Source organism: Diachasma alloeum, unplaced genomic scaffold (genome assembly GCF_001412515.2).
Source record: "Diachasma alloeum isolate Michigan unplaced genomic scaffold, Dall2.0 Dall_scaffold_00681, whole genome shotgun sequence".
Classification (NCBI taxonomy): Eukaryota; Metazoa; Arthropoda; class Insecta; order Hymenoptera; family Braconidae; genus Diachasma; species Diachasma alloeum.
The window spans coordinates 758813-770517 of record NW_021680813.1 but is presented as its reverse complement, the minus strand read 5'-3'; the positions used below and the strand labels follow the sequence as shown (position 1 = coordinate 770517).

Below are 11705 nucleotides of genomic sequence, written 5' to 3'. Positions count from 1 at the left end.
GATTTGAGTATGGTGGGGAGCAAGACTCTAGCAAGAGTACAAGGGGTCGTTGCGTAGAGTGGGGATATTTGAGCAAAAAAGCTTAAGGGGTAACGGAGCCGTCGCAAAATTTTGTTTTTTCAACCCATTTTTCTCCGATTGTGTCCAATATAAATGGTTGAAATTTTCACCAAGTATTGAGGGGAGACAAAGTGTTGTCCTCCATCTATTATTTTTCATATTTTTCGCAAAAAAAAAATGCAGAAAACTTAACGACGCAGCTGATGTTAAAAAATAATAGAAGGACGACACGCTTAGAGAGTCCCCTCAATACTTGGTGAAAATTTCAGCCATTTGGACATAGTCGGAGAAAAATGGGTTGAAAAAACAAACTTTTGCGAAGGCTTCCGTTACCCCTTAATGTTACTAGATCAGGTTGAACGAAGCCCAGCGGATTAACTGACCAATCAGAAAGTCGGATGAGCCCAGCGACAAAACTGCTTTCGTTAGAGAAAGAAGTACTTACATAGATGAGTTATTTACAATTTATATACGACCTCCCTGCTCAGAGCCGAGACTAAAGCACACAAAACGGCATGACAGCGTTTGAAGGTTTGTAAACTAATCTCTCAAACTACTTGCATATAAAACTAATTCCTATGAACTCAGTTCAATATTAAGATTCTGATTTCTCTTACTGTTTGTTCCTTCCTTTGTCGTTGCGTATATTATTTTCACTTGAGATTTTTTTTGGTTAATTTACATTTCTATATTATTCTTCACTAGAACATTCACCCTTCAGACCAGATTGTTTTTGGAATAAGGGAGGGTGGAGTAAAATAGACACGTTTGACTTTTCTTAAATGTCAATGACGGGTTGACATGTTGATGAAATAGAATAATTTCGTTGCAAAAAACAATTCTTTCCCTTTGGGATGAGCCTAAACTGAGCTCAATTGATAAATTTGTTTCTGAGTTATGAATAATTTAAAAAAAAGCCTAGTGTTCATCTTATCCCTCCCTCCCCTAATTTTGATTTTTCTACCATAGAAATGAAACTTCATCATGTCGATATAATCGGGAAACTCGCTCATTGCGTATTTATTTGCAATAAATTGAATCGAAAATGACATGGAGAAAAAACTATTTTTGACACAACTTTTGAAATTTACGTGAGATGAATAATTCCGTTTTGAGGTTGACGATTTTCTTATTCTCCTCTCGTTTTTATTCTTCAGTGAAAAATCCTGAAGCTCCATTGAAGGTCGCAATTTCTTTTTTAATATTATTTGATCTTTTCATAATAATTGACTGACATGAAAATAACAATTATCGAAAAACTTATAAAGGGTCGCGCATAAGCTCCGATTCATCCTTATTATTAACAACTTCACCAATTAGGCGAGGGTGGGGTAAAATGAACACTTTTAATTTTTTAATAAATATTTATAACTCAGAAACAGATTGATCAATTGCGATCAGTTTAGGCTCATCACAAAGAGGAAAAATTGTCCTTTTCCTTGACAAAAAAAATTCCATTTCATCAACAATTCAATCCGTTATTAACATTTAAAAAAATCAAAAGTGTCCATTTTACCCCATCCTCCCCTATCTTAAATACGAGTGATTTTAGGGGAGAATTCCAAAAGACCTGTTTCTGAAAAAAGAATATAATTTATAAAAAATTATATAAGAATAATTGTAATGATTTATTATAGAAATGGGCGTTTTGCCCGAAATTGCAAGAGCAATTGAGGACATGGAATGGAGTCTCCCAACGGACGTCCAAGCAGAGGCAATCCCCCTAATCCTAGGTGGAGGAGATGTCCTAATGGCAGCAGAGACAGGCAGTGGTAAGACTGGAGCCTTCTGTCTCCCCATCCTCCAGATTGTCTGGGAGACCCTGAAAGACATCGAAACCGGAAAAGCCTGCGGAAAATCCGGTAAACGAGCAGCCTCCGGCTCGTGGGGTCTGAGTCTCTTCGACAGAGGACGAGCAATGGCAGTAACTCCTGATGGCTTGCGCTGCCAGAGTCGAGAGCAACGAGAGTGGCACGGTTGCCGGGCGAATAAAGGCATCCAGGGAGATGGCAAATACTATTTTGAAGCTGTGGTCACTGATGAGGGCCTCTGCAGAGTCGGATGGTCAACGTCCCAAGCCAGTTTGGACTTGGGAACTGATAAATTTGGGTGGGGATTTGGAGGTACAGGTAAGAAATCCAACTCAAAACAATTTGACAACTACGGAGAAGCGTTCGGAATGCACGACGTCATTGGTTGCCTTCTGGATCTTTCGAAAGGAGAAATAAGATTCACGAAAAATGGGACAGATCTTGGAAAAGCATTTGACCTGAATGCTCAACAGAGATCCCAGACTTTTTTCCCCGCAGTGGTTCTAAAAAATGCTGAAATGTCATTCAACTTTGGAAATCAACCTTTCAAGTATCCTCCCCCAAGTGGGTTCACTCCAGTGGCCTCTGCCCCCAAAGATTGTTGCAAAGAGAATGAAATGGGAAGCAGTAGTGCTGGAAATAAAGAGATCAAGCCCCCTGCCAACGCTCCGCAAGCTATAATTATTGAACCTTCAAGAGAACTGGCAGAACAGACTTACAATCAACTCGAAAAGTTCAGGATTCATCTAAAAAATCCATCAATCAAGCAATTGTTAGTTATCGGAGGAGTTGCAGCTAAGGAACAAATAGCTGCATTAAATTCAGGAATTGACATAGTCGTTGGAACACCAGGTCGTCTGGAGGATTTAATCCAAGGAGGATATCTATCTCTAACTCACTGCAGATTTTTCGTTCTTGACGAGGCTGATGGTCTCCTAAAACAAGGATACACAGAGTTGATAGATCGTCTCCATGGGCAGATTCCCAAAATAACTGCAGATGGAAAGAGACTCCAAATGATCGTGTGCTCGGCGACACTACATGCATTTGAAGTTAAAAAAATGGCGGATAGATTGATGCATTTTCCGACTTGGGTGGATTTGAAAGGTGAAGACGCTGTTCCCGAAACGGTTCATCATGTTGTGGTGTTGGTCGATCCTCAGGAGGACAGATTATGGAGCAGTTTGAGTAGACACATTGAGACAGATGGAGTTCACTACAGAGACAATACTAAATCGAAACGCAATACCGCTGAAGCTCTCTCAGAAGGTATCAAAATCCTCAAAGGTGAATATTGCGTTCGAGCGATTAAGGAGCATACGATGGATAGAGCTATCATTTTCTGCCGCACTAAACTGGACTGCGACAATCTTGAGAGATACCTCAAACAATTGGACGCTAAAGAATTCTCTTGTGTTTGTCTGCATGGGGATCGCAAGCCCCCGGAGCGTAAAGCAAACCTTGAAAAGTTCAAAATGAAGCAGGTGAAGTTTTTAATTTGTACCGATGTTGCGGCCAGAGGTCTTGACATCTCAGGTCTACCGTTTGCTATTAATGTCACTCTACCAGATGAAAAGTCCAATTATGTCCATCGAATTGGGAGAGTTGGAAGAGCTGAGAGAATGGGTCTAGCCATTTCTCTAGTCAGCACCGTCCCAGAAAAGGTCTGGTATCATGGAGAGTGGTGTGCCTCCAGGGGAAGAAACTGCAATAACACTAATTTGACCAATCAAGGGGGATGTTGCATATGGTACAATGAGACGCAGTGTCTTGCTGATATCGAGGACCACTTGAATATAACTATTCAGCAGGTTGGGTCTGATATTAAAGTACCTATGAATGAATTCGATGGGAAGGTTGTTTATGGACAGAAGAGGATGGATATGGGTACCAATTATCAGAATCATGTCCAACAAATGGCGCCGGTTGTCAAGGATCTCGCTATGCTTGAGTCTAAGGCTCAGATCGCTTATGTGAGAAAGCATCTGATGGTTTCTTAGAATTGTGATTTCAGTTGGGAATTGTATTCCCTGAAGAAACTCCATTATCGCAAGCTCCAATCAATGTAATCAATCAAATTCATGGAACAATCTGATGCATTTACAAAATTCAATCAATTGAAGAAGAATTGTGTGGAATAGATTTGGCAACGAATTGATGATACAATTATTCATTTGTAGACAAAATACAAGCGATTTAATAATGTAATAAAATTATAGAATTAAAAGAAGTAAACCTCCGCTCTTCATTAATTTATTCATAAATTACTTGGCGTAATTGTGTACATCGAAACGAATAGTATTCAAATTCTTCATTTATCGCCAACACCGCTAATTTTTCAATTTCTATATTATTCACATAAACATTCTTTTTTTTTATTCAAACAATCATCACAGAATGAGAATAAAATTATGTTTATTTATTATTTTTTTAAATTAAATTTTCCTTAATTTATTTGGGTATTTCTAGAGACGCATAAGTCACTCACCGAGCCGTTAGATACGCCTTCACATTTGAATTGATTGATTGGTTCAATAAACTGATGTAGCTCTGTGGTACTATTTGGATCAATCAGGTTGTTAGTGTACTATTCTTTGGTGTATGACACAAGTTTTATTTAACGAAATCATCGACACCTATGAAACGATCACACATTTTGAATTATTCCTCCACTGAATTAAAGCGATCAATTTGCGCCAGGAGAATGTGCGATCGGATATCGTAGAGACCGTAAAGAACTACTAAACGTACATGAGTCATGCGAAAAATTTCATCACACTGAATTTATTTATTTTTTCTTCTATCGACAGCGGCTCCAATCCTTCACGTTCTCCGTATTTTTGGACTTATAATGTTATGCAACTCTCTATTCCACTTCACATCGATTAAAGATTTCGTCTTTTATTTGGTTAATTTAGCGTCTTCTAATTTTTCTACTTTATTCCACATTTTCTTTAATTTTAGGAGACACGTACGCAACAAAGAATTTTTCATTGTGAATTTTTTAAATTGAGGTAATTTGATGTACAGGGGAATGGCAAATGAAAATTTATCCAAGCGATGCTGATTTTCTTGTTTCTAAATCGCCGAATCCGGCAGATATCAGATATCATCTATTCAAGACGGATTAATTGATAAAAATGATGCGTCAAGATTGCTTTCGCCTCCAATTGATTGTTATAGTTTCCACTGGGTTGTTAAATTATTTGTTATGTACATTGAGATTTGCAAAAAAAGGCGACTACCACAGTCACGCTCACTCTAGCCTGCGCTGATAAATTGATTTCACTGGAGTTTTCTCAAATTGTTGGATGAATAAATATAATGATCATCATTCGTGTACAGGTCAATTGTTAAGATTGAAATTCATGCACGAAAATATGATGTACGTTATTGTTCCAGAATTTCTTTTCCTTTGTCCACATGGTTTTTCATCTCTGTTAAATCTCGTATTGTATCCGGTTAATTGGTCTATTTCTCCTCCTTGAATTATCGCAAATTATATTTGTGTGATTCATTATCATTTGATTGTACGGCAAGTAAACACCCGTAGAATTAAATTTTTGTCTTCATTACCAATATTCTTCGATATAATTGCACTGGATTAAAATAAACTGCACAATCGACTAATTTTTTATTTATTCGTTCTTTGTGATTAATGCACATGGGACACGTTTACAAGCCATTCAAGTTTTGATTTCAATCACAGACTTGAATTATTTATCCTCTTTTTATTTTTTCATTCTCAATGATTTTGCGTAACGTTCGACGTCACTTTTGACATGATATTCACTACTCCATCCATTCACACATAATTAAATTGTATCGCTAAACACATTGATGTTATCACTAATTATCCACATATTTCCAGTCTCTCAATATAAACCCACTCAGTTGTCCGTGCATAGTCCCAATTTTGATGATCCAAACCTTACTTTCAAAATTTTTCTTCACACTTATTATAACTAATCAATTGTGTGAAAGTTCAATGAAATCTAAATTTAATTTATGGCGGAATTGTAAAGCTTGTTAATGATGAAATTGTAAAAAATTTAATCCTTTTTTTCAATATATATATTTTTTTTGTTAAATATATTTATACATACGTGTACGTAATAGATATATACATGAAAGAGGTAGTACTTACAATTGAAATATAATACGAAAATACGAAAAGACGAACCATGCACATAGACCATTTACTTTCACTGATGAGATGTCAATGCTCTTATTTTCACTCTCATTTTCATAAAGAAGAAAAAAGAGAAAAAAAAATGAAATTTTCATATTTATTGTATTCTTTTGCCTCAGCTGAACTACGATGGACTATTATTAAGGGAAGACCGGGGTGAAATTGAAATCTTCGCTCGGCCGACTACTAGGATTTACGAAGAAGAAAAAAATCGAAAACTAGACAAATCATTATCTCATGATTTAATACAAATAAAGTAAAAAGGATACTTGGGTTTGTTTGTTGGAGTATAACGAACATTAAAAAAATGTTGAAGTCGCATAAAATCTGTGGCGCAAGTATTTTTAAGCTAAAACGAGAAAAATGCCGGTTCTAATGGATATGCGGGGCAAAACAGGTCGGATCCAAAAAAATTTCTTCCTCTTTAAAGGGACACTACTATGAGTTTTCTCATGCATTGAAGATCGATTATATTAGTCCAAAAACGAATAATTAGTGCAAAAAAATTAATTGATTATGGTTAGTTTGCCCCGTAGACGCTTGAAAAGCTGAAAATAGTCCGGGACCTCCAATTTTTCAGCTACACAGGTTTTTTTTTCAAAATTTTTAAAAAAATGTGTACAATAACAATTACGAATTAGTTTCTTGAAATTCAACTACTACACAGATAATTTCATCTTCTTAAATGAGAAATGTCACCATTCATATAAAATAGCCCGAAAAATATTTTTGAAAGAATCGAAAATATATTTTAAATATTAATAGCATAATTTTTCTGCCTCTATTCTACATAAATGACGCAAATTTTTATATTAAACAGAACAAAATTAGCTGTGTAGGTGTCGAATTAAAAAAAAAAATTATTCGTAATTTTTATCATACACATTCTTTCAGAAAATGAAGGTCCTGGACTATTTTCAACATTCTGCGCGTCGGCGGGGCAAACGAACAATAAACAATTAATTTTTTTGCACTAATTACTCGTTTTTAGACACGTATAATCGATCTTTAATGCATGAGAAATCTCACTCCAATAGCCCACGACTTTAAAAACTCAGTAGTCTCCCCTTAATATATCTCTTCATATACCAAAAGTTGTCCAATTCCTCTTAAGGCCAAGCGAAGACTTAAATTTTATCGCGATCTCCCCTCAAGAGCATTATACTAATTTTCTGGCTAGAATGACCATCAATAGCTGCTGAAGAATCATAATGTATCATCGAGCATTTTACCACGAGAACTAATTGGAGGCCGCACAATATTAATTCATAACACTCTGGAAGATTCATCAGTGGTTTTGGAACAACAAGAAAATTTTTGCCAAGAAAGAATAATCAATAAACACTTCCCATCAATGGTACATTGATAATAAATTGTAAATATTGACAATTTTCATGAATTCCATTTTATTGATTCAATTAATGTTAATCAGTTTGTTTTTTACTTCTTTCATAATTCGGTCCTATCTTCATCGAATTTTTTTCATTTGAAATGACGAATTCGCACCACTTATTTACATAGTTTTTAATGTTTGGAGCAATTGGAACTAAGAACGGACTTTCACGCAGTATCGTCGAATACGTTCAAACCATTGAACATTTTTATTATTATCTTATGTATACTTATTTCAGTGATGGAAATACAAAAAAAAATAAAAAAATAGAAAGACAGCGATAAACTGAACAAGGAGCAAAAATTTGATGCTGATCAATTCAAGATATTCATGTTTGCCAGCACCGAAACTTTAGTTTCTTCGTGGGGAAAAGAATGATGATTGGTAATGACCGTATATCGCATAAATGTGAAGTAGAAAAAGTCCATATTTTTGCGATAAGAGCATTAGTAGGTGAGCCAATCGATCCCAGAGAGGTGCTCTTTCTACTCTCACGCTGATATGGTAAAGAGATATAAGGGAGATGCTAAGAAGGGGCTACTAAGTCATTAAAGAAGCCATTATTTCTCTTGTAGGTATACAAAAAGATTGTCCCTTGTGTGTAGCCTAGGAGACATGGCTTTGACGATATTGAGACTGGGCAATTGATGATTAACAATGAAAATGGGGTTCAACCAGTGCTGTAGGTGTAGCCAAGATGACCAAGGCTATTCGAAAGGACGTACCCTTGATTTCCCAGTTTTTTATAAGAATACGTGTTGTGTCTGCTCAACTCTAGTGCTTGCTAATTTGATATCGAGGGAAAAGAAGCCAGATTTGGGATTTTCCGGGAGAGCTCTCTACGCTCATTCCTGCCGCGAACAATTCTACTTGACACGCATGAAAAAATTCAATAGAAAACCTAACGAATTCGCTATTCAGCGATCGGTCGACATTCATTACATTTGTAAATAATTCTAAATTTCATAAAGGGATTTTTCGATTAGACATGTAATGGTCAATCTTCTGACACGATTACTGGGTGATAAATTATTTCGGAATTTGAATATTCGATTAATGATTAATTTGATAATTGAAAATTGTTGGGTAATATTATCAGGTAACATGAGCTACATTTAACTTATTTTGAAATTGATGATTGTTCCGATTCCTGATTCTACTGCAATTTTATATGAATTCTATGGAGTTTCTATACGATTTGTTTTTTTGCGCTGATTCTATTGCATATTTGATAGGAAAAAGTCAATATATTTTGAATCGCTGTTCGAATTTATCTCTTGAGACCTTTTCCATGAGAATTATTGGGCACAAATTTTCTAAGTTTTTTCCGCTGGATTTTGTTTTGTTTTGCGTTACTGAATTCGAGTGGAAAAAACTTAGAAAATTGATGGTCAAGCATCCCTATAGAAAGAATGTCAGGGAAAAATTCAAACAAATTCGAGATCTATTGACCTTTTCTTATCGAATATGCAATACAATAAAGGCAAAAAACAAATAGAATTTTTCAATAGAATTCCAATAGAATTTTCTAGCGAATTCGCAAGGTTTTCTATTGAATTTTTTCATACGTGGTGGAATCGGTGGCAATTAGTCGAGCATTATTCAATGAAAATGTCATTCCATGACAACTTGGTGGTGTTTTTGTTGTCAAAGATTGGTCCCACTTGGATTTCCGACAGCAGAAATCGAATTGGTAGAAATTTCTTGATTTTTTTCTCGAGCTTCAAAGAGTAATGCTCTCATTCCAATTGAACAAAATCTCCAAATATGGCCTGAAGCATGTGCTGGTCAGGAATTACTCGTTCAAGTGAAGGGTAGAAGCATCATATGGAATACTTTGAAGACTGGTTTACGAATTCTACCGTTGATGGTATGCGAGATTTGTGGGCTCCCACATCAAAGGTGTTTTAAAAGTATATATACCAATGGAGTGGATATTCCGTTTCACTAAAAGAGGACAAAAGGCAACTTTGTAATCGGATCACCTCAACAACCACCAACACTCGATTTATGGTATTGAATCCAGGATTGCACCGTTTTTAGTGGTACATTAGTGGTAGCGAGGCAGAATAAATTGCTCTGGATTTTTGCTCTCGCATTCGATCACCGATCACCGATCTTTCCCAATGAGAGCTGAACAATTTCAGTAATGAAGCGGTAAAACGCTACAAGTCGACTTAGCCCTTAGCTGAGTTTTCTAGAAATATCTCTGAATCTAATGACAAAAAAGGTAATTTCGAAAATCTTGCTCACTCCCTTAGATTTCGAGATAGGAGAGGTGGGGTAAAACGGATACTAGGCTTTTTCAAAAATTATTCATAACTCAGAAACAAATTGATCAATTGAGCTTAGTTTAGGCTCGTCACAAAGGCAATTATCAACATTTCAACTCCCATTAACATTTCAAAAAAAGTCAAAAGTGTCCGTTTTACCCCGACCTCCCCTATTCATTGAAAACTGGTCAATAGTCGAAATCGACATAAACCGTTTTACCGCTTCCCTACTGGTTTCGTAAGAAGAAAAAAGTGGATACAATGACAAGTAAATTTATTCCCGCATAGATTATCAACTTTACACGTACGAAAAAATCCTATAGGATTTTTTTAGGAAATTCTATAGCATTTCCTACAAGAAATCCTATGGAGAATTCGAACATTTCCTGTTGGATTTCCCGCAGGATATCTTATAGGATTTCCTATGAAATTTAGGGTCATACAGAGGTCGTAGGAGGCTCATATGAGGATCAAATGACCTTCATATGACCCCCATATAATTCCTATATAACCTCCGTGTAACCCCTATATGACCCTCATATTATCCTTAAATAACTCTGATGACCCCTTTGACCTTTTATGACCCCCAATGATCCCCATGACACTTTCGAGCCTCATTATGACCCTTGTGCCTCTAAATTTTACAGGAAATCCTGTTGAAAATCTCATATGAAATCCTATCGAAAATCCTATAGGACATTCTATAAGAAATACAATAGGAAAAACCTAATAAGGAATCCTATAGGAAATACTATCTGGAAAATTCTACAGACAATGTTCGAATTATCCATAGCAGTTTTTCATATGTGAATATAGATTTTTTTTTCATTCTGTTTGCAGTTGACATTCGTAAATAGTGCTCGATGATGCAGCAGGAAGATAAGTATCAATTACAACAATCTCACGATCGATTAAAGTGATTTACTGAAGCCCAACCATTCTACGCGAGAAGAAAGACTGCTCATCTCTCTTAGGATCGTTCCATGTACATATAGAGGGAGCTTAAGGATATCCAAGTACTTTGACTATTTTTTCTTCAGTGAAATGCTTTTCTACTTTTGTAGTCGAGCCTCACAGCTTTCATTTGAGCCCCATTTGACTCCAAGTTTCCAGACATTTTACAAAGATTTTATTATTTAAGCTTTGCAGGTCTGAATTTGAATCTTGATATTGAACTGTTAGAAAACATTATAAAAATCTGAAGAAATTTTAGAAAGTTTACTTTTGGAGGAAGATTGATGAAATAATTGAAAAGTTGCAATTTTTGAAAATTATGAGCCTTTTATATAAATAATTTATAAACAATCAATTTTCTACCATAAAAATCATTTGTTCGGAATCGTAACAAATTTATTCATATTCAGAATTTTACCATAAATTGATTTCATGCCTAAAAAAAGGTTCCCGAAAGTTTGAATAATTTTAATTATTTATTTATAAAGAACGAATGTTTAAAAAATAATAATTCTGTGCAAAATGAAATTTGAATGACACTGAATATTCATGATTTTTTTCAAATTCTTCTCACGCAATTTGATTGACAAATTTGATGATTGAATATAGTTGAATCTATAGTGTGGTCTGTACTAAACTGTAATAGATACTTGGATATCCTCAACAAAAAACAGTGAAAAATTCAGAAAACTTTGGTAAATAAGAAACATGTTGACATGAGGTCCCTTTCCACCATTCCACCCAACAGATTGAGAAGAAATTTCCTCAGAAATCAAATTGTGCAATTATTGTACGAGTGGATGAGTGACGTACAACCAAATTCTGTACTTTTTGAACCCAATGAATGAGTGCAATCAATTATAAGCGGTCGTAAGCACAGATACGTCTATTGTCCAAATGTTCGTGTAACGGGTTTTCATTGCCAAGACGCAATTGCATTTGTTGAAAATTTCACAAAATATTCTTAAGTGACATTCTCGGGTATCAATCAATCAGGTAATGTATCAAAGGGACGTGCGCCC

At 35.5% G+C, this 11705-nt stretch overlaps 1 protein-coding gene across 2 annotated transcripts; it reads left to right on the top strand.

Moving 5' to 3' along the window:
- Positions 1-11: 11 nt before the first annotated feature.
- Positions 12-4106, top strand: LOC107044145 (ATP-dependent RNA helicase Ddx1). Of its 2 annotated transcripts, none has more exons than XM_015265925.1 (3): positions 12-89; positions 410-591; positions 1698-4106. In XM_015265925.1, exons 2-3 carry the CDS (start codon positions 576-578, stop codon positions 3869-3871), a joined length of 2190 nt encoding a protein of 729 aa, XP_015121411.1. In that variant the 5' UTR covers positions 12-89; positions 410-575; the 3' UTR covers positions 3872-4106. The 2 variants fall into 2 exon arrangements, with proteins under 2 accessions (XP_015121411.1, XP_015121412.1); XM_015265926.1 differs by having other exon boundaries at positions 70-89; positions 415-591.
- Positions 4107-11705: the final 7599 nt, after the last annotated feature.